We start from the raw sequence: 23972 nt of genomic DNA, 5'->3' as shown, positions 1-23972 counted from the left end.
TCTTGTATGAATGTACTAAAAATGAATTTTCTAATTTTAATTATTTTATAATTCATTAACACAAACATCAGAGAATTTTGAGACAAATTTTTTTCTCAAATTCACTATCAGATAGTGATACTATAGCAAAAAAAAATGCATCAGATGATAATTATATTCTGAAATAATTAAATATTGCATAATTTACTAATTTATAAGTATACTTAATTTGAAAACTCTATAATGCGTTCAAAATTGATTATAAAGTTCAATTTTTATTTCCTCACGTAGAAAAAGTATTGTAATCGTTAAAAAAAATTTTACTCGAGATTTAAATGAATATATGTTAAACTGAAAACTTCCTGAGTTTGTAAAACACATTTTTGGCATTACGTCTGTCTGTGACAAATATAACTCAAATAAGCTTTGAGCTAAAGGGTTGAAATTTAGTATATAGTGTTTGCACAAAATTTGTGTATTTTTTCGAACGGATTTTTTTTCAAAATACGTTCGAAAAATTCTAAATTACTAATACAATTAAAAAATATCTGGCCATCTGTCAACTTTTCAGTAAAATCCGTTCTGAGGAAGTCTGTCTGTACGGCTGTTTGAGGACAAGCTAACACAATAACTACAAAACGAAGAGAGATGTATAAAACTCAGTACATAAATTTAGCAACTGTATTGTAATTACGTATCTAGTTTGGAGAGAAATTCAACAAGAGGTTGACTACTTGTTGGCTTGTATTTTCAGAAACAAATAAACGCAGTGACTTAAAAATATCTAATTTAGCATGGGATTTGTAACTACAAAAAGCAGTTTTTAGCAAATTTCTGTTTGAATCGGTTGAGAAAAACGTGTCAAAAATACAAATTCGATTTTCGGATACTTTTAACACAAGTCAGAGATTTGTCGCCAAAAAAACTCGCCAAGAATGACACGATGCATTCAGTAAAAATGGTAAATTCACGACAAAGTTGAATAGATCATAATTAAAATAGGTCAATACCATGCAGGGTGCTCTCTGGGTTAACAGCTTTATTAGGGACTGTGAGTGAAAATTTTTGAAAGACTACTCCCTCTGGTTAAAAATAGGGAAAAGTCACGTTTAAATAAAAGTTTATAAAAGTGTTTCACTTTTTCTTTTATTTTCAGAACATCTGGTATTCGCTGGGGTTTCGTTGCCTGGAATCTTTTGCAATTATTTCTTATTGTATTGGGTGACTATATTGTCTACATTTGTTTCTTAGCGAATAGCTTCAACAAGGCGGGCATTGAACCCATACCCATCACTCATTTTGTGTGTTTGATGGCTATTGCAATCTTCGCAGGTAGTATGATCTCGTTCGTAACGTTTTATCCCATATTACACTGTTTGCCGAATGCTTTTGCTGAAATGCTGAGGTTTGGCGACAGATTGTTTTATGAAGTAAGTATCTTTCTAGTTGCGTGCTGATTTCATATGTTTATAAATGTTCATAATAACTGCTGATGGAGTGACTTCTTTTAAGATTTTTTCTTAAGCAGATTTTAAACACGGTTTTTTTTTTGTTTGTTTTATGTGAGTGATAAATGTAATTTTCAAAATTCTTTAAAAAAAATCAATCTCACTTGTTAGATGAGTCAGGTATTTCTCATGACTTTGTTTGAATTTCAGTATTCAGTTTTATCATGATTAGTTTTGTTAATGTAACGAGATTTCCCGCTTTCACAACCAGGAAATCCCACGTGGGAGCACCTCGTAATTGAAAGTGAGAAGCGTTTGGCATGGTGGTTGGTTCTCGCCACCCTTGTAGGTATACGAAAATGTGGGGGTGGCTACTTCCTATCGATGACGGGAAGGGCTTCTTAGGGAAGGGTTGTACCGTAGCCGGTGATGGCCCTTAGGAAACAACCCCAGTTCCCGACAGTGTTGCTATCACGGCAGTCCAATCATTCTTTTTTCCGTATGCCTTCGAACGGGTCGGAGTAATTAGTCTATGATTCACCACCAAAAAAGTAATATAGCTGACAACAATTAGTTACTTGCTTCCTTTTCGAGTTTATTCCAATGCAGTAAATGAAATAAACAAACAAAAAAAAAGAACCATCTTACTGGAAGCTTCATACAATTTTTGAGGATGAACAAAAAAACTCCTACTTACATTAGCTGTCCTAGTTTTAAACATCGATATTTTATAAGATTAAATACCGTTTTCTATGGATACATCCTAATATTAGCGAACAATTTAAAATTTTCATTGCTAGAAATCCAATACAGATATTTATTGTATATTTCTTTCCCATAAAATTCTGAATAACTTGATTGATTTCCTTAAATATTAAACTCCATTTTTTGTTGTGGTGGTTAGAACTTTGGAAAAATAAGCTTACTTTATTAAATTTAAGCGAATTTTTTTATTAAATTTAATTGCAAGGACTATTTTTATATATACCAATTTTATAATTTCATTTATAATTGTTATATGTAGATATCTTTTCTTTTCCAATATTTTTTTGATATATTTACAATAAATGTTTACAATTTTTAAAATTATAATAGATTGGAGTGTTCATTTAATTGACAATTAGCCGCCTTCGGCGATTAGATGTTTCGTTCAGTATGTTGGTTGTATTTAACTTCAATTAAATATCTTATAATAATTATATTTATGATTTTCTCAAAAATAATTTGTTAACTTCAAATTGTTAGAGATATTAAAGCTTTCTTTAATACCCCTCCAAGGTTTTTTGTATGTTGTATAAGTGAAATTTTCTAATAAAGTCTCAAGGCTTCCTCGCTGAAAACAGAGCTGTTAGTGTAATGGACCTTCTAATGTACATCGTATTTCACAGTGATATCCTAGTCATTTCGGTTTATTCCTCATGTGAATCCCATCTCTACTATTGATATGGATGAATGTGGGCGCGCTCTAAATGACCTCGAGTTACTAAATTTTGCTCAGATTTTGAGAAGTATGAATGGGCATTTCAGAGTGATTTCTATGAAATTTTAATTTAAATTTAAATTAATTAAAATAATTTAGATTTTTGAGGTAACTTCTGAAAAAAATATTTGTTTTGCATCGTTTTAATGTCCAGACAATTATCTTTTTTATCTTTTCAATGATTCAGAATTTAATTCCTGTAAGATTTTTAGATCTATATGTATATAATTAGGCTTTAAATCTATTTTGAAGAATATTTGACAATAATATTTCCATTGCTGTGAATGAAACGGAAATCGGTTTCATTGTTTCTTCCAGTACGTAATCGCATGATTTTCTTTCATTGTTTCATGCTTGAGAAGAAGGATTTTAATTAATAGCTGAGTAGTTTATAGACGAATAAAAAATGAAAATCGCGTCATTTAGAAGATGAATGAACTGGACATAATAGAGCTCTGACGTCATGGAGCTGAATTCCATTAAAAAGGTTCTTATACATGATGAACATAACTTATGTAAGACTATTAAAACTACACTGTTTGAAATCTAGATTCTATTTAGTATTGTGCCATTTTTCCTGGAATTGAAAGTGATATCTTCAAAGTTTGGCTCGGAACATTTCTATGAAGTTAAATCTTATGAATGCACGTTTGCTTTAGGAGAACGTTTCTTATTGAGGCAGTAAACTACAAGCGTGTATGCCTGTGAAAAAGAACATCCCTTGCTTTTTCAAATTAAATTTTGTTTTCTTTGATGCTTGTCTTTATCTATTTTACTCTGCTACTAATAACTGAAAGAACTGACGAAATAATGTATTTCTGAAAGTTACTTGCACCCAGAAAAGATGATACCTCGTGTATTTTTATTTAAAGGATTGGTGGAACTGTACTTCCTATACAAAATTTTACCGATCTTGGAATATACTTGTACATGATTGGCTGTACTTCTACATATATTGTGATATGTACGCTGTAAGTAGCAAATTTATTTGCATATTTAAATGAACCACATAATGCATAAATGTAATAAGTTCTCTGTTTCGAGAACAGCGTTAGTTCATTTGGAAGACAAGCTGAATGATACGTTTGTGTTTGTATTTTGTGGCAAAAATTCCTCTAGAATTAATCTGCACGACACTGATGGTATTTAAATATTTATATCAAAGAAAAGAAAAGAAATCTTTAATAAGCGTTTTAAGAATTCAGTAATAAGTTCTAAGCTGAAATTCACATATATTATTCTATATATAAACTTAACAAAAATCTTAGATATTATAAGTTGAAAAAGAATTGAAGTGGATATTTGTTTCCAAATTCATAATTAAAAAAAAGCCTATTAATAAAAAAATTTAGTGAAGAAACAATAGTAAATATTAATTTCTTTCTACATAAAATATAACGCTGTATAATTTCTAGATTGTATTAAATCTTTAATATAATCTAATTAATTGTATTAAATCTTTTTTAAAAGCATCAGAATATTTTGCTTTTTAAAGGTATTTGATTATTTATCGCCGTTTATCTTTTGTTTAGATTTTGAAAAGCAGAACTGTTGCTATGTTGTCAGTTTTTCTGCTATCTGCAATTGTTCATGAATATATCGTAGCCGTTTCTCTCAGATTTATATTCCCTCCTTTATTCACATTATTTTACATAGCTGGTAGTAAGTATCCTTTTATGAATTACTTTTTTATTATTCTAAATAAAAACATATTTAAAGCACGTTTATATCTGTGTACTGTACTGCTTAAAGCACGTTTTTTTATAGGAACATCAGAATACAAGATATAATAACCGTAACCGATTATATGTCATATACATAATTTTTTAAATCTGTAATGAATACCCAGAAATTTTCTTCATTTTAATTTGCAATTTCTTTTTCTTTTAATATTAATTTTGCTTCTGTTTCTTTATAGTATTGTTTTCACTACTTCATGATTACACGATTTTGTTTTCACCTTCACATTTTAAAATTATTTTCAAATTTTCAACAAACTAATAAAAGCGTATTTAGAAATTTTTTAATTAACCTTTTAATAAATATTTTGTAATTAGCTATTGTAAATATTATGAAATCTGAAAATCCTTTTTTCTTGAAGATTCAATATATAAATTGAGCCATGCATATGGAGTCAAAACTAAGTATAAAATCGATTTTTCAGTATAACTGAGTATAAAAGTGATTATAAATTTCACGTTTATAGAAGGAATCAAATAAAGCTAATACAAGTATTTAAAACTGCTTTGGCATGTTTTAACAAAACTAAGAATGCGTTTTTTTGTAGAATTGAATACTTTTGAATACGCCTTATTTAAACCGTTTATAAGTGAAATTATTTTGGGATTCCTCAAAATGGATTTTAAAATATCAATATAAAAGTTGAAAGTATTTTAATTAATTTAAATTAAAAAACATTAATACTGAACATTAAACTTTGTCAATAAATATATTAAATTATCTAAATTCAGTAGAAATATTAAATTGAAAAATAACATTTATATCATATCGAATAATAACAGATATGGATTAAACTTCTTTTTTCCTTTGGAGTGGAAATTTATAATAAAGATTTCCTATATAAAATTTGGGATATTTTTACAGTGAGATCTGAGTATAAGTAGGACAATGAAAATTGACTTTGAAAAATAAAAAATAAAGTTCAAAAGTTGACTGATTCGGCCCTGAAAGGCCCTCTATTCGTCATAAAGTGCTAATTAAAAATCCTGACATGTTGTCGAGGTACTCTTTGTTCCTTATCCGTTGTGGCACCTTCCCGATAAGGTGGGAAAAATCGATTTTTAGCTGTCTTTAGACTAAAAACCGTAAAAAAGTAAAAATGAAATCGGTTTTTAATAGTCCCTATGCTAAAAAAAAATTGAAATCTGTTTTTAACTGTATCTAACCAGAAACTGTAAAAAAAAAAAAAGCAAAAATGAAATCGATTTTTAACTGTTTCTAAATCAAAACTGGTAAAACCTTCAAGAAAAGGAAGTTTGGGGATGATTTGCTTGAGAAATTTTCAGTATACTGTCCACCGTTTCCTCCTGCCAGCTGAAGGAGCAAAACTGCATGTTTCACAACATATCGGAGTGTTTCAGTGGTGATAATATAAATATGTTGCATAATGCATGTTTGCAATTCACCTAAGACCGCATTCGGACGTCTGTACACAACATTTATAGGTAACTCCACAGGGTTCAAGTATGTTGATCGTAACGGCCAAGCTGTTGGAAAATGGCGACTGATAATTTTGTCATTTCCAAAGTGAAGAATCAAGATCTGCTTTGCTGTGTTGAAATGTCCTGGGGAGTGCTACCCAGCATAAAAATTGTGATGTCCACATCCACTCTGTTGCAGTGTTGAAATGAGTTGTTGCGCAAAAGAGATTCATAACGTATCCTATTGACTGTACCGGTTATAGGATTCAAAATATCAATCTGTTCAAAAATTAAGCAATCAATAATAAAGGTTGCCGTAAACTCTCACCACACGGTGCCCTTTTGAAAATGAAGAGGTAATGGTTGCATTTGGAACATATTCTCTCTTACCAGTGTTTTGGAATTGTGAATGTCGACAGAACTTTGGAGAATTAAATGGGCTTTTTTGTCTACAAAATGATTTATGGCTATGCATTGTCCATTTCCTTTGAAGCAAAAAAAAAAAAAAAAAGAACCGGCTTCAGTAATAGCTCCTCGTTTTGACAGATCAATAGGAAGTAACTCCTGAAAATGTGTAATTTTGAATGGGTAGTATTGCAAGATTGGCAAATTTTTACGAATCATGCACACACATATGTCTGAAGTCTGGAAAATTCCCTATATACTGCGCATTACCAGAGCAGTACTTGGCACTTTCTATAGTGGTGTAGCCACATCCTCCCCTGATGTCGAAGCAATTGCTTTCCTCTCTATGCCACATTTCACTTCAAATGAGCCCGTCTCTTCAGCTTTATCAATCATCTTCTTCAGACCGAATGCTGTTATTTTACCGGAACCGCTTCTAAAATCCCGTAACGTCCGGGATTACTTGAAGGTAATTTTCGCATAGTCACCATTCTTGTAAAAATATTCATAGTAGAGACACGACTATCTTCTGAAACGCAGAAACTGCTTGTTCCTTATTTTTATCACAAGAATAATGTGAGCTGCACATATCATGTCTCTGAATTTGCACCTTTAAATTAACACATCTTTTAAAGCAACAGATTTCAACATACTGTGAAGAATACAGCCCCATATATCGGTAAACTTTTGAATTTTTTCATTCATAAAACGAATTTTTCAATATGAAATATTGTGTCATTCTGACCAGTAGTTCTTTATTAACAGCCTTTTGAAAGTGCAATTTTAATTATAATCAACCGATACATTGCTTTACTATTTAAGAAATATTAGCTCCAGTATGCTTTATTTAAGCTCATATTATTAAATACTCTTTTTTATAGGCATAAGAATGATTTAGCCTCTCTTTTAACCCTTATTATATGAATAATCATAATTTATTAAATTTTGGCATGTTATATCTAAATCAAAGTTACATAAATATCTAGTTTTAATTTATTCAAATTTTTCCAATTTTTGTATTCTTTTGTAACTGTCTCGATCTTAATTTTTTTTTTTAAATTTGCACCAAACTATTAATAAAAATCCAATATTTTTTTTTCAGTTATATTCATTTTTATGACTCGAAGAAGAACCTCAAACTTCTGGAACTTTTTCCTTTGGTTTACTTTGTTGCTAGGATATGGACTTTTACTAGTTTTCTACTCTTTGGAAATGTCTGCCAGGATCAACTGCCCGAGGATTTTAGTAGGTTTTTCCTCCTTTAACTTAGTTTTACTTCCTACACACGAAGTATAGAAAGAGAAAATATTATACACGTCAAAAAATTGCAAGTCGAGATTTCGTTGAAACTCAACGTTTCAGAACTGCCTGAATCCGAAAAACACGTTTCTGGAAGTATACTTGTCTGTCTGTGAACACGATAACTAAAAAATGGTTTGAGCTAGCCGAGCGAAATTTGTTGTATGGTTTTTACAACAAATTTGAAGATTTCTGTCAAAGTTTGAACAAGATCATTTCAAACGAAGGTCTGTCCCTTCAATTGTTCCAGTATATCTTAACACGATAAATATCAAACAAAAAAGCTGGATGGATAAAATTTGGTACCCAAATTTAAAATTTAAAGTGTAGACCTGCATTTAATTTAGAACCAAATCCGTGCAGGGCTTAACCATCTTTCACAAGCTTTTCTTTACTTTTTTCTACACTTTAACGTGATGACTAAAAGATTTTAAATATGATATGTGATTTTGAAACTATCATTGAAGTTTTATGTCAAATTTCATTTTTAATTGGACGGGAAAAAAGTATATACATTCGATTTTCTGGTACTTTGTACTAACCAAATCCTGGCGATTAATCGCCAAAAATCGCATGCTCTTTCGTAATCATTGTCTAATATCTATTCTCTATCTTTCCAATTGCATTTAAACAGAATTCAAAATCCCAAAAATCTGGACTGAAATTTGATTTATGGTTTTATTATCATAATCACAAATCTATATCCCTTTTTTTAGATTAAATCTATCAAAGAATGAAATGCTTGTTGGTGTATCCGTTTGCTCGTATGTGAATTCGAAAATTTATAAATGCTTTAAGCTAATTTGCGATCAAACTTGCAAATCTGTATAAATTAAAGAATCTAATTGCTCTACTGGAAGTTGACTTGCAAAAGAAGTGCTCGATTCTTTTCTTTACGAGACGGAACTAAGCACAGAACGCGATATATTAGATTGTTGAGATGATACTTCCGTTAGTTGAAAGTTGGGGTATAACGCATCCACATCTCAGACATCAATGTTAATGACATGCACTGTTGCATAATTGTTACTTTTTTCCTTTATAAATTAATATCTAGAAAAACGTATCTAGAGTTTTTTTATCACTCAGCATGATTATTTTCACTATCACTCAATGTCTTTCTATCACTTTCAATTTATCACTTAGCATTTTATCTTGTGAGAAAATTATGTTGTTTTGGTTTGGGGTGTTTGAAGCCTCGAAATGCACGGGCAGAAAATCGGCGATTTATCGCTTTTGAGGCACCAGTTTTTTGCTTTTAGGGTTGTTAGAAAATGATAATGATGATTGTCACATTTGGTGACTTATAGCCAACAAAAGGTATAAAATGGCACGAATGTTTGCCATGTACCCGATTCTCCGGTCTGGCCAATAAAGGGGAGGGACTTTGGAAGTTATCGTCCGGAAAAGCGCATAGAAGAAAAGTGAAATGAACGCGGAACAGTGAGAGAAGTATCGAAAGCTATATAATATATGTTTGTTTTTTTTCTTAGTTTTCAATTTTTCTGGCTAGCAAAAATTTTTGGAGCTCGAACGATTTTGAGAATTAAAAAAAAGTCGTTTTCTAAATATCGACGTATATGCGTAATCTGATAGTTACGTAATTTTTTAAAACCGGTTTAAACTGGCTTTGCAAGAAAAAAATCTGGCCTCGCGAAAAATTTTTATTGATTTTAAGATTTATTTATTGATTTTAAGATGGTCAAAAACCATCGCTTTCCTAAATGTTGGTGATTGCGAGATATGAGTCATGTGAGAACATGTTTTTCTATCGGATCGATACCACTTTATTTAAAACAAATAATGTTATCATATGATTACTTGAAATTTGCGATAGCAGATTTCAATTTTTTTTTTTTCCCCCTTCTTTTCTTTCTACGAGTTCTTTTAAAAATGGATCACATATAATTTTTTTAAAAAGTTATATTATGATGAAATTCATTTCAGATTTAGAAATAATTATATTTTAAAACATTTCATGCTCGCATTGACAGTAGGTTCGTAGTAATAAACTAATTAGCATAAACTTTCTGCTTTAGATGCGTAAAAAATTTTGAGTTGTATTAAATATATTTCTGATTTCCAAAAATTCCAAACTAAAATGATGGATATAATAAGATTAATTGTGATCGATTACTTTATACAATATCATGTTCCTCAATAATGAATAATTTATTATTTTTAATTTCCTTTACAGGATTCTTGGCTAGACTATGCAGTTCCTCGGTTTCTCCATTGCAATGTGATATCTTTCCCAGTTTAGCGTAAAAGTTTAGTTAAAAAGTTTTTTAGTAAAAATATAACAATCTAACTCGACCTGTATTCTAAATAAATAGAATTCCAGACAATCCAATGAAAATTTAATTTTGGATATATGTCTAACATGTATTTGGAAATAGAGTGCCTCTAATTTTGGGAGACTTATTTAAGTAATATTGTAAATTAGAAATTTTCGAATATGTCCAAACTTATTTGAATATCATTAAGAGTGTATCTCACTTTCTTTAATTATTTTAAACAAACTTTTAAATCGATGAAATTAAGTATGTCTTACTACTGTAGATGTAGAATTCTAGAAACTTTTACAGAAATGGAAGCTTTCAGGTTTACTAAATCTTTTTTAAAATATTTTAAATCAGTTATATCTGATTAATAATTATTAAAGAAAGATAATTCAACTAAAAAATACATTTTCTTTAGAACCGATTTTTTGCTATTGGATAAAAACTTATTTGTCACTTTTTTTTACAATATGATGAATTTCTAAGCAAAAAAATCTTTATTCTAAAATGTACCGCTGTTGTGATATTAATTTTCTGAAAATCTTGAAATTAAAATATATTTTCTTTGAACTCACTTTCCTCTCTTTCTAGGATATATGGATTATTTTCTTGAGAATATTTTTTCACTGTATTATGCTTAGTCTCTGTTAATACTAGGCAGATTTGTCTGATTTGTATGTGGAAATTTATTTATGTGTTCAGTTGAGTTTTTGAGAAAAAACTTTTATTTTTAAAAATTGTGGTTTGTGTTAAATGGTTTTATTCTGCTTATTCACAAAGCTTATTGAAAATGGAATAATTTTCCTGTTCGCAGTACCAAGTTTCCTTCTTTTTTTCTGTTTTTTTTTTTTTTTCTTTTTTTTCTTTTTATTAGATTTAAATTATTTTGCAAAAAATTAACATATATCATTATCTATACTTATATAAAGCTCAATGTGTGTGTGTGTGTGCGTGCGTGCGTGTGCGTGTGTGTGTGTGTGTGTGTGTGTGTGTGTGTGTGGGTGGGTGGGTGGGTGGGTGGGTGCTCTACAGGCCAGACCATTTCACCTACACCTACCAAATTTGGTACATGTATACCTTGGAGGTCGGGAATGTGCACCTGGGGTTCCTTTTTTTGAATTTTTAATTAGAATTTTAACTTTTAATTAAAAACTAACTTTCCCGCCAAACAAATTATTTCTTTCCCCACCGCCAAATGAGTAAGGCTTCAACATTTTTTCCCAACAGCAATGAGGCTTAGGCGTAACATTTTCCTGCCGATTAATTCAAACGATTCTATTCATTTTCTTAATGTTTTATGCATTTAAAATTAAAGATTATTAATTAATCGATCTTTCAGATTCATTCTGAAGTACTTTTGAATTAAAATAACTCAGATTAAAGGAAATTAAAAATTTCTAATCGGCATAGCGTTACCCCAACTGGCGTAGAAAATTCAAGCATTTGCGTTACCATAATTGGCGTTGAAAATTCACGCATGCGTATTGTGTTCTGATTGTCGACAATGGATACGATCTTCGTTTTGAAGGTTTAATATGTTTTCGACAGATTATTTCAAAGGATTGTGTTTATTTTCTTAGTGTTTGATGCATTTAAAACTAAACAATGTTAATTAATCGATCTGTTCATGATGAATCTGAGAAAATTTTGTAGAAAACTTCTTAAGATATTACATAAATTAAGAAAGATATTCTTAATTTTGCATAAGGTTTAGCTTAAATGCAAAGCGACTGTGTTTTTAGTACTCATATTTTAAAAGAAAAAAAATTCATAGTTTCAGTAAAAAATTTCCTGATTTAAATTGCAATTTAACCATTTCCACTTTAATTTAAAGCATAAATTCTACGGGGGCTAAAAGAAAATTAGGGAGATACATATTACGTTATAGTTGAAGGCATTTATAATATTATGAATGAATTATATGACTATCAAAATTTGTAACTTTAAAATATATCCATGAAGAAACTATTAAAATACGAGTTACATAAAATATTTAACTATTAAAATTTTAACGAGCATTAATATTGGTGAACCGGTTGGTCGCCAAGTTTTTTCCCCCACTCTAATGAGGCTACGGTTAACATTTTTCGGTTACAACATTTCTGTATTTTCCGTAAATTTATGCTTTAATTTTATTTTAGAAGTATAATATTTGGAATAGTTCATAGTAAGTGTGGGAATAATGGACAAAAATTACTAAAATAAATTTTAAAAAAAAGAAAAGAAAAATATATTTAAAAAGTTCTCATTTTCGAGACTCAAACTGAAGGCCAGCAAAACTAAGTGGCTCGTTCTGCTGATCTGGCAACGAAGCTTCGTACCCATAGAGCGTCTGAATGGTCTAAGACTCTCATTATGATTATATACTAAAACTTTTAACGTGGTGTCATTCTGGTCTAAAAGCACAATGTTTTGAATAGGAATGAATTCTGCGCATGTGCGTGAACTTGACTCCTAAAATTTCTCTTGAATATAGAAATATTTTGACAATAAAAAATTTTTTTAATAGTATAAGATTTGGAAAAGTTCGTAGTAAGTGTGGAAATAAAGGATAAAAATATTTAAAAAAATGTAAAAAAAAAAAGAAAAGAAAAATATATTTAAAAAGTTCTCAGTTTCGAGACTCGAACTGAAGACCAGCAAAACTAGATGGCTCGTGCTGCCGATCTGGCCACGAAGCTTCGTACCCGCAGCACGTCTGAATGGTCTAAGACTCTCATTACGATTATCAACTAAAAGTTTTAACGTGGTGTCACTCTGGTCTAAAAGCACAATGTTTTGAATAGGAATGAATTCTGCGCATTTGCGCGAACTCGGCTCCTAAAATTTCTCTTGAATATAGAAATATTTTGACAATAAATTTTATTTAAGTAGTACAAAATATGGAAAAGTTCGTAGTAAGTGTGGGAATAATGGATAAAAATATCTAAAATAAATTTTAAAAAAAAGAAAAGAAAAATATATTGAAAAAGTTCTCAGTTTCGAGACTCGAACTGAAGACCAGCAAAACTATTTGGCTCGTGCTACCGATCTAGCCACGAAGCTTCGCACCCGCAGCGCGTATGAATGGTCTAAGACTCCCATTATGATTTTAAACTAAATGTTTTAACATGGTGTCAATCTGGTCTAAAAGCACAATGTTTTGAATAGGCGTGAAGTGACACAAAAAATTTCTCTTGAATATAGAAATATTTTAACAATAAATTTTATTTTAGTAGTACAAGATATGGAAAAGTTCGTAGTAAGTGTGGGAATAAAGTATAAAAATATCTAAAATAAATTTTTGAAAAAAGAAAAGTAAAATATATTGAAAAAGTTCTCAGTTTCGAGACTCGAACTGAAGACCAGCAAAACTAGGTGGCTCGTGCTTCCGATCTGGCCACGATGCTTCTTACACACAGAGCGTCTGAATGGTAAAAGACTTCCATTATGATTTTCCATTAAAAGTTTTAACATGTTGTCAATCTGGTCTAAAACCACAGTGTTTTGAATAGGAATGAATTCTGCGCATGTGCGTGAACTCGACTCGTAAAATTTCTCTTGGATATAGAAATATTTTGACATAAAATTTTATTTTAGTAGTATAAGGTTTGGAAAAGTTCGTAGTAAGTGTGGGAATAAAGGATAAGAATATCTAAATTAAATGTAAAAAAAAGGAAAGAAAAATATATTAAAAAAGTTCTCAGTTTCGAGACTCGAACTGAAGACCAGCAAAACTATGTGTCTGTTGCTTCCGATCTAGCTACGAAGCTTCTTACACACAGAGCGACTAAATGGTCTAAGAGTCCCATTATGATTTTCCACTAAAAGTTTTAACATGGTGTCAATCTGGTCTAAAAGCACAATGTTTTGAATAGGAATGAATTCTGCGCATGTGCGTGAACTCGACTCCTAAAATTTCTCTAGAATATAGAAATATTTTGTCAATAAATTTTATTTTAGTAGTACAAAATTTGTAAATTTCGTAGTAAGTGTGGGAATAAAGGATAAAAATATCTAAAATAAAATTTAAAACAAAGAAAAGAAAAATATATTTAAAAAGTCCTCAGTTTCGCGACACGAACTTATGACCTTCAAAACTAGTTGTCTCGTGCTGCCGATCTGGCCACGAAGCTTCTTACACTCGGAGCGTCTGAATGGTCTAAGATTCCAATTATGATTTTCCACTAAAAGTTTTAACATGGTGACAATCTTGTCTAAAAGCACAATGTTTTGAATAGGAATGAATTCTGCGCATGTGCGTTGAACTCGACTTCTAAAATTGCTCTTGAATATAGAAATATTTTGACATAAAATATTCTTTTAGTAGTATAAGATTTGGAAAAGTTCGTAGTAAGTGTGGGAATAAAGGATAAAAATATCTAAAATAAATGTTAAAAAAAAGAAAAAATATATATATAAAAAAATTCTCAGTTTCGAGACTCGAACTCAAGACCAGCAAAACTAGCTGTCTCGTGCTGCCGATCTGGCCACGAAGCTTCTTACACTCGGAGCGTCTGAATGGTCTAAGATTCCCATTATGATTTTCCACTAAAAGTTTTTACACGGTGTCAATCTGGTCTAAAAGCACAATGTTTTGAATAGGAATGAATTCTGCGCATGTGCGTGAACTCGACTCCTAAAATTTTTCCAGAATATAGAAATATTTTGACAATAAATTTTATTTTAGTAGTATAAGATTTGGAAAAGTTCGTAGTAAGTGTGGGAATAAAGGATAAAAATATCTAAAATAAATTTTTAAAAAAAGAACAGAAAAATATATTGAAAAAGTTCTCAGTTTCGAGACTCGAACTGAAGACCAGCAAAACTAGGTGGCTCGTGCTGCCGATCTGGCACCGAAGCTTCGTACACGTATAGCGTCAGAATGGTCTAAGAATCTCATTATGATTATCCACTAAAAATATTTAACATGGTGTCATCCGTTTCTAAAAGCACAATGTTTTGAATAGGCGTGAAGTTGACACATAAAATTTCTCTTGAATATAGAAATATTTTGACAATAAATATTATTTTAGTAGTATAAGATTTGGAAAAGTTCGTAGTAAGTGTGGGAATGAAGGATAAAAATATCTAAAATAAATGTAAAAAAAAAGAAAAGAAAAATAAATTAAAAAAGTTCTCAGTTTCGAGACTCGAACTGAAGACCAGCAAAACTATGTGGCTCGTGCTTCCGATCTGGCCACGATGCTTCTTACACACAGAGCGTCTGAATGGTCTAAGACTTCCATTATGATTTTCCATTAAAAGTTTTAACATGTTGTCATTCTGGTCTAAAAGCACAATGTTTTGAATAGGAATGAATTCTGCGCATGTGCGCGAACTCGGCTCCTAAAATTTATCTTGAATATAGAAATATTTTGACATAAAATTTTATTTTTGTAGTATAAGATTTGGAAAAGTTCGTAGTAAGTGTGGAAATAAAGGATAAAAATATTTAAAAAAATGTAAAAAAAAAAAAAGAAAAGAAAAATATATTTAAAAAGTTCTCAGTTTCGAGACTCGAACTGAAGACCAGCAAAACTAGATGGCTCGTGCTGCCGATCTGGCCACGAAGCTTCGTACCCGCAGCACGTCTGAATGGTCTAAGACTCTCATTACGATTATCAACTAAAAGTTTTAACGTGGTGTCACTCTGGTCTAAAAGCACAATGTTTTGAATAGGAATGAATTCTGCGCATTTGCGCGAACTCGGCTCCTAAAATTTCTCTTGAATATAGAAATATTTTGACATAAAATTGTATTTTAGTAGTATACGATTTGGAAAAGTTCGTAGTAAGTGTGGGAATAAAGGATAAAAATATTTTTAAAAAATGTAAAAAAAAGAAAAGAAAAATATATTTAAAAAATTCTCAGTTTCGAGACTCGAACTGAAGACCAGCAAAACTAGATGGCTCGTGCTGCCGATTTGGCCACGAAGCTTCGTACCCGCAGTGCGTCTGAATGGTCTAAGACTCTCATTATGATTATCAACTAAAAGTTTTAACGTGGTGTCATTCTGGTCTAAAAGCACAATGTTTTGAATAGGAATGAATTCTGTTCATGTGCGTGAACTCGACTCCTAAAATTTCTCTTGAATATAGAAATATTTTGACATAAAATTTTATTTTAGTAGTATAAGATTTGGAAAAGTTCGTAGTGAGTGTGGGAATAAAGGATAAAAATATCTAAGAAAAATGTAAAAAAAAGAAAAGAAAAATATATTTAAAAAATTCTCAGTTTCGAGACTCGAACTGAAGACCAGCAAAACTAGATGGCTCGTGCTGCCGATCTGGCCACGAAGCTTCGTACCCGCAGCGCGTCTGAATGGTCTAAGACTCTCATTATGATTATCCACTAAAAGTTTTATAGTGGTGTCATTCTGGTCTAAAAGCACAATGTTTTGAATGGGAATGAATTCTGCGCATGTGCGTGAACTCGACTCTTAAAATTTCTCTTGAATATAGAAATATTTTGACATAAAATTTTATTTTAGTAGTATAAGATTTCGAAAAGTTCGTAGTAAGTGTGGGATTAAAGGATAAAAATATATAAAAAAATTGTAAAAAAAAAGAAAAGAAAAATATATTCAAAAAGTTCTCAGTTTCGAGACTCGAACTGAAGACCAGCAAAACTAGATGGCTCGTGCTGCCGATCTGGCCACGAAGCTTCGTACTCGCAGCGCGTCTGAATGGTCTAAGACTCTCATTATGATTATCAACTAAAAGTTTAAGGTGGTGTCATTCTGGTCTAAACCACAATGTTTTGAATAGGAATGAATTCTGCGCATGTGTGCGAACTCTGGCTCCTAAAATTTCTCTTGAATATAGAAATATTTTGACATAAAATTTTATTTTAGTAGTATAAGATTTGGAAAAGTTCGTAGTAAGTGTGTGAATAAAGATTAAAAATATTTTTTAAAAATGTAAAAAAAAGAAAAGAAAAATATATTTAAAAAGTTCTCAGTTTCAAGACTCGAACTGAAGACCAGCAAAACTAAATGGCTCGTGCTGCCGATCTGCCCACGAAGCTTCGTACCCGCAGCGCGTCTGAATGGTCTAAGACTCTCATTATGATTATCAACTAAAAGTTTTAACGTGGTGTCATTCTGGTCTAAAAGCACAATGTTTTGAATAGGAATGAATTCTGCTCATGTGCGTGAACTCGACTCCTATAATTTCTCTTGAATATAGAAATATTTTGACAATACATTTTATTTTAGTAGTTCAACATTTGGGAAAGTTCGTAGTAAGTGTGGGAATAAAGGATAAAAATATCTAAAATAAAACTTTAAAAAAAGAAAAGAAAAATATATTGAAAAAGTTCTCAGTTTCGAGACTCGAACTGAAGACCAGAAAAACTAGATGGCTCGTGCTGCCGATCTGGCCACGAAGCTTCGCACCCGCAGTGCGTCTGAATGGTCTAAAACTCTCATTATGATTATCCTCTAAAAGTGTTAACGTGGTGTCATTCTGGTCTAAAAGCACAATGTTTTGAATAGGAATGAATTCTGCGCATCTGCGTGAACTCGACTCCTAAAATTTCTCTTGAATATAGAAATATTTTGACATAAAATTTTATTTTAGTAGTATAAGATTTGGAAACGTTCATAGTAAGTGTGGGAATAAAGGATAAAAATATCTAAAATAAAACTTAAAAAAAAGAAAAGAAAAATATATTGAAAAAGTTCTCAGTTTCGAGACTCGAACTGAAGACCAGAAAAACTAGATGGCTCGTGCTGCCGATCTGGCCACGAAGCTTCGTACCTGCAGGGCGTCTGAATGGTCTAAGACTCTCTTTATTATTATCCACTAAAAGTGTTAACGTGGTGTCATTCTGGTCTAAAAGCACAATGTTTTGAATAGGAATGAATTCTGCTCATGTGCGTGAACTCGACTCCTAAAATTTCTCTTGAATATAGAAATATTTTGACAATACATTTTATTTTAGTAGTACAAGATTTGGAAAAGTTCGTAGTAAGTGTGGAAATAAAGGATAAAAATATTTTTTAAAAATGTAAAAAAAAGAAAAGAAAAATATATTTAAAAATTTCTCAGTTTCGAGACTCGTACTGAAGACTAGCAAAACTAGATGGCTCGTACTGCCGATCTGGCCACGAAGCTTCGTACCCGCAGCGCGTCTGAATGGTCTAAGACTCTCGTTATGATTATCAACTAAAAGTTTTAACGTGGTGTCATTCTGGTCTAAAAGCACAATGTTTTGAATAGGAATGAATTCTGTTCATGTGCGTGAACTCGACTCCTAAAATTTCTCTTGAATATAGAAATATTTTGACATAAAATTTTATTTTAGTAGTATAAGATTTGGAAAAGTTCGTAGTAAGTGTGGGAATAAAGGATAAAAATATCTAAGAAAAATGTAAAAAAAAGAAAAGAAAAATATATTTAAAAAATTCTCAGTTTCGAGACTCGAACTGAAGACCAGCAAAACTAGATGGCTCGTGCTGCCGATCTGGCCACGAAGCTTCGTACCCGCAGCGCGTCTGAATGGTCTAAGACTCTCATTATGATTATCCACTAAAAGTTTTAACGTGGTGTCATTCTGGTCTAAAAGCACAATGTTTTGAATAGGAATGAATTCTGCGCATGTGCGCGAACTCGGCTCCTAAAATTTCTCTTGAATATAGAAATATTTTTACATAAAATTTTATTTTAGTAGTATAAGATTTGGGAAAGTTCGTAGTAAGTGTGGGAATAAAGGATAAAAATATCTAAAATAAAACTTTAAAAAAAGAAAAGAAAAATATATTGAAAAAGTTCTCAGTTTCGAGACTCGAACTGAAGACCAGAAAAACTAGATGGCTCGTGCTGCCGATCTGGCCACGAAGCTTCGCACCCGCAGTGCGTCTGAATGGTCTAAAACTCTCATTATGATTATCCTCTAAAAGTGTTAACGTGGTGTCATTCTGGTCTAAAAGCACAATGTTTTGAATAGGAATGAATTCTGCGCATGTGCGTGAACTCGACTCCTAAAATTTCTCTTGAATATAGAAATATTTTGGCATAAAATTTTATTTTAGTAGTATAAGATTTGGAAACGTTCGTAGTAAGTGTGGGAATAAAGGATAAAAATATCTAAAATAAAACTTAAAAAAAAGAAAAGAAAAATATATTGAAAAAGTTCTCAGTTTCGAGACTCGAACTGAAGACCAGAAAAACTAGATGGCTCGTGCTGCCGATCTGGCCACGAAGCTTCGTACCTGCAGGGCGTCTGAATGGTCTAAGACTCTCTTTATTATTATCCACTAAAAGTGTTAACGTGGTGTCATTCTGGTCTAAAAGCACAATGTTTTGAATAGGAATGAATTCTGCTCATGTGCGTGAACTCGACTCCTAAAATTTCTCTTGAATTTAGAAATATTTTGACAATACATTTTATTTTAGTAGTATAAGATTTGGAAAAGTTCGTAGTAAGTGTGGAAATAAAGGATAAAAATATTTAAAAAAAATGTAAAAAAAAAAAAAAAAAAAGAAAAGAAAAATATATTTAAAAAGTTCTCAGTTTCGAGACTCGAACTGAAGACCAGTAAAACTAGATGGCTCGTGCTGCCGATCTGGCCACGAAGCTTCGTACTCGCAGCGCGTCTGAATGGTCTAAGACTCTCATTATGATTATCAACTAAAAGTTTAAGGTGGTGTCATTCTGGTCTAAACCACAATGTTTTGAATAGGAATGAATTCTGCGCATGTGTGCGAACTCTGGCTCCTAAAATTTCTCTTGAATATAGAAATATTTTGACATAAAATTTTATTTTAGTAGTATAAGATTTGGAAAAGTTCGTAGTAAGTGTGGGAATAAAGGATAAAAATATTTTTAAAAAATGTAAAAAAAAGAAAAGAAAAATATATTTAAAAATTTCTCAGTTTCGAGACTCGTACTGAAGACTAGCAAAACTAGATGGCTCGTACTGCCGATCTGGCCACGAAGCTTCGTACCCGCAGCGCGTCTGAATGGTCTAAGACTCTCGTTATGATTATCCACTAAAAGTTTTAACGTGGTGTTATTCTGGTCTAAAAGCACAATGTTTTGAATAGGAATGAATTCTGCGCATGTGCGTGAACTCGACTCCTAAAATTTCTCTTGAATATAGAAATATTTTGACATAAAATTTTATTTTAGTAGTATAAGATTTAGAAAAGTTCGTAGTAAGTGTGGGAATAAAGGATAAAAATATCTAAAAAAAATGTAAAAAAAGAAAAGAAAAATATATTTAAAAAGTTCTCAGTTTCAAGACTCGAACTGAAGACCAGCAAAACTAAATGGCTCGTGCTGCCGATCTGCCCACGAAGCTTCGTACCCGCAGCGCGTCTGAATGGTCTAAGACTCTCATTATGATTATCAACTAAAAGTTTTAACGTGGTGTTATTCTGGTCTAAAAGCACAATGTTTTGAATAGGAATGAATTCTGCTCATGTGCGTGAACTCGACTCCTAAAATTTCTCTTGAATATAGAAATATTTTGACAATACATTTTATTTTAGTAGTTCAACATTTGGAAAAGTTCATAGTAAGTGTGCGAATAATGGATAAAAATATCTAAAATAAATATTAAAAAAAAGAAAAGAAAAATATATTGAAAAAGTTCTCAGTTTCGAGACTCGAACTGAAGATCAGCAAAACTGGATGGCTCGTGCTGCCGATCTAGCCACGAAGCTTCTTAAACGCACAGCGTCTGAATGGTCTAAAATTCCCATTATGATTTTCCACTAAAAGACAACATTTTTTCAATCTGGTCTAAAACCACAATGTTTTGAATAGGAATGAATTCTGCGCATGTGCGCGAACTCGGCTCCTAAAATTTCTCTTGAATATAGAAATATTTTGACATAAAATTTTATTTTAGTAGTATAAGATTTGGAAAAGTTCGTAGTAAGTGTGGAAATAAAGGATAAAAATATTTAAAAAAAATGTAAAAAAAAAAAAAAAAGAAAAGAAAAATATATTTAAAAAGTTCTCAGTTTCGAGACTCGAACTGAAGACCAGCAAAACTAGATGGCTCGTGCTGCCGATCTGGCCACGAAGCTTCGTACTCGCAGCGCGTCTGAATGGTCTAAGACTCTCATTATGATTATCAACTAAAAGTTTAAGGTGGTGTCATTCTGGTCTAAAAGCACAATGTTTTGAATAGGAATGAATTCTGCGCATGTGTGCGAACTCTGGCTCCTAAAATTTATCTTGAATATAGAAATATTTTGACATAAAAATTTATTTTAGTAGTATAAGATTTGGAAAAGTTCGTAGTAAGTGTGGGAATAAAGGATAAAAATATTTTTAAAAAATGTAAAAAAAAGAAAAGAAAAATATATTTAAAAATTTCTCAGTTTCGAGACTCGTACTGAAGACTAGCAAAACTAGATGGCTCGTACTGCCGATCTGGCCACGAAGCTTCGAACCCGCAGCCCGTCTGAATGGTCTAAGACTCTCGTTATGATTATCCACTAAAAGTTTTAACGTGGTGTCAATCTGGTCTAAAAGCACAATGTTTTGAATAGGAATGAATTCTGCGCATGTGCGTGAACTCGACCCCTAAAATTTCTCTTGAATATAGAAATATTTTGACATAAAATTTTATTTTAGTAGTATAAGATTTGGAAAAGTTCGTAGTAAGTGTGGGAATAAAGGATAAAAATATTTTTAAAAAATGTAAAAAAAAAAGAAAAGAAAAATATATTTAAAAAGTTCTCAGTTTCGAGACTCTAACTGAAGACTAGCAAAACTAGATGTCTCGTGCTGCCGATATGGCCACGAAGCTTCGTACCCGCAGCGCGTCTGAATGGTCTAAGACTCTCATTATGATTATCCACTAAAAGTTTTAACGTGGTGTCATTCTGGTCTAAAAGCACAATGTTTTGAATAGGAATGAATTCTGCGCATGTGCGTGAACTCGACCCCTAAAATTTCTCTTGAATATAGAAATATTTTGACATAAAATTTTCTTTTAGTAGTATAAGATTTGGAAAAGTTCGTAGTAACTGTGGGAATAAAGGATAAAAATATTTTTAAAAAATGTAAAAAAAAGAAAAGAAAAATATATTTAAAAAGTTCTCAGTTTCGAGACTCGAACTGAAGACTAGCAAAACTAGATGTCTCGTGCTGCCGATATGGCCACGAAGCTTCGTACCCGCAGCGCGTCTCAATGGTCTAAGACTCTCATTATGATTATCCACTAAAAGTTTTAACGTGGTGTCATTCTGGTCTAAAAGCACAATGTTTTGAATAGGAATGAATTCTGCGCATGTGCGTGAACTCGGCTCCTAAAATTTCTCTTGAATATAGAAATATTTTGACATAAAATTTTATTTTTGTAGTATAAGATTTAGAAATGTTCGTTGTAAGTGGGGGGATAAAGGATAAAAATATCTAAAATAAAACTTAAAAAAAAGAAAAGAAAAATATATTGAAAAAGTTCTCAGTTTCGAGACTCGAACTGAAGACCAGCAAAACTAGATGGCTCGTGCTGCCGATCCAGCCACGAAGCTTCGTACCCGCAGTACGTCTGAATGGTCTAAGACTCTCATTATGATTATCAACTAAAAGTTTTAACGTGGTGTCATTCTGGTCTAAAAGCACAATGTTTTCAATAGGAATGAATTCTGCTCATGTGCGTGAACTCGACTCCTAAAATTTCTCTTGAATATAGAAATATTTTGACATAAAATTTTATTTTAGTAGTATAAGATTTAGAAAAGTTCGTAGTAAGTGTGGGAATAAAGGATAAAAATATCTAAAAAAAAATGTAAAAAAAAGAAAAGAAAAATATATTTAAAAAGTTCTCAGTTTCAAGACTCGAACTGAAGACCAGCAAAACTAAATGGTTCGTGCTTCCGATCTGCCCACGAAGCTTCGTACCCGCAGCGCGTCTGAATGGTCTAAGACTCTCATTATGATTATCAACTAAAAGTTTTAACGTGGTGTCATTCTGGTCTAAAAGCACAATGTTTTCAATAGGAATAAATTCTGCGGATGTGCGTGAACTCGACTCCTAAAATTTCTCTTTAATATAGAAATATTTTGACATAAAATTTTATTTTAGTAGTATAAGATTTGGAAAAGTTCGTAGTAAGTGTGGGAATAAAGGATAAAAATATCTAAAATAAAACTTAAAAAAAAGAAAAGAAAAATATATTGAAAAAGTTCTCAGTTTCGAGACTCGAACTGAAGACCAGAAAAACTAGATGGCTCGTGCTGCCGATCTGCCCACGAAGCTTCCTACCCGCAGCGCGTCTGAATGGTCTAAGACTCTCATAATGATTATCAACTAAAAGTTTTAATGTGGCGGCATTCTGGTCTAAAAGAACAATGTTTTGAATAGGAATGAATTCTGCGCATGTGCGCGAACTCGGCTCCTAAAATTTCTCTTGAATATAGAAATATTTTGACATAAAATTTTATTTTAGTAGTATAAGATTTGGAAAAGTTCGTAGTAAGTGTGGGAATAAAGGATAAAAATATCTAAAAAAAAGAAAAGAAAAATATATTTAAAAAGTTCTCAGTTTCGAGACTCGAACTGAAGACCAGCAAAACTAGATGGCTCGTGCTGCCGATCTGGCCACGAAGCTTCGTACCCGCAGCGATTCTGAATGGTCTAATACTCTCATTATGATTTGCCACTAAAAGTTTTAACGTGGTGTCATTCTGGTCTAAAAGCACAATGTTTTGAATAGGAAAGAATTCTGCGCATGTACGTGAACTCGACTCCTAAAATTTCTCTTGAATATAGAAATATTTTGACATAAAATTTTAATTAGTAGTATAAGATTTGGAAAAGTTCGTATTAAGTGTGGGAATAAAGGATAAAAATATCTAAAAAAAATGTTAAAAAAGAAAAGAAAAATATATTTAAAAAGTTCTCAGTTTCGAGACTCGAACTGAAGACCAGCAAAACTAGATGGCTCGTGCTGCCGATCTGGCAACGAAGCTT

At 31.6% G+C, this 23972-nt stretch overlaps 2 protein-coding genes across 2 annotated transcripts in view; both read left to right on the top strand.

Annotated features, from left to right (window-relative positions):
* Positions 1–1237, top strand: part of LOC129981591 (sterol O-acyltransferase 1-like) — a 104669-nt gene extending 103432 nt beyond the window's left edge. Inside the window, exon 10 of the mRNA XM_056092498.1 lies at positions 1231–1237. Coding sequence (XP_055948473.1) covers positions 1231–1237 — 7 coding nt within the window. The remainder of the gene's footprint in view (positions 1–1230) is intronic.
* LOC129970836 (sterol O-acyltransferase 1-like) lies at positions 928–10582 on the top strand. Its single transcript, XM_056084492.1, has 5 exons — positions 928–1409; positions 3780–3878; positions 4440–4569; positions 7576–7718; positions 9970–10582. Exons 1-5 carry the CDS (start codon positions 1290–1292, stop codon positions 10033–10035), a joined length of 558 nt encoding a protein of 185 aa, XP_055940467.1. The 5' UTR covers positions 928–1289; the 3' UTR covers positions 10036–10582.
* Positions 10583–23972: the final 13390 nt, after the last annotated feature.

This window comes from Argiope bruennichi, chromosome 1, assembly GCF_947563725.1.
Source record: "Argiope bruennichi chromosome 1, qqArgBrue1.1, whole genome shotgun sequence".
In the NCBI taxonomy this organism is placed as follows: Eukaryota; Metazoa; Arthropoda; class Arachnida; order Araneae; family Araneidae; genus Argiope; species Argiope bruennichi.
The sequence above is the reverse complement of the archived record's forward strand: the minus strand, read 5'-3'. Positions and strand labels throughout refer to the sequence as shown.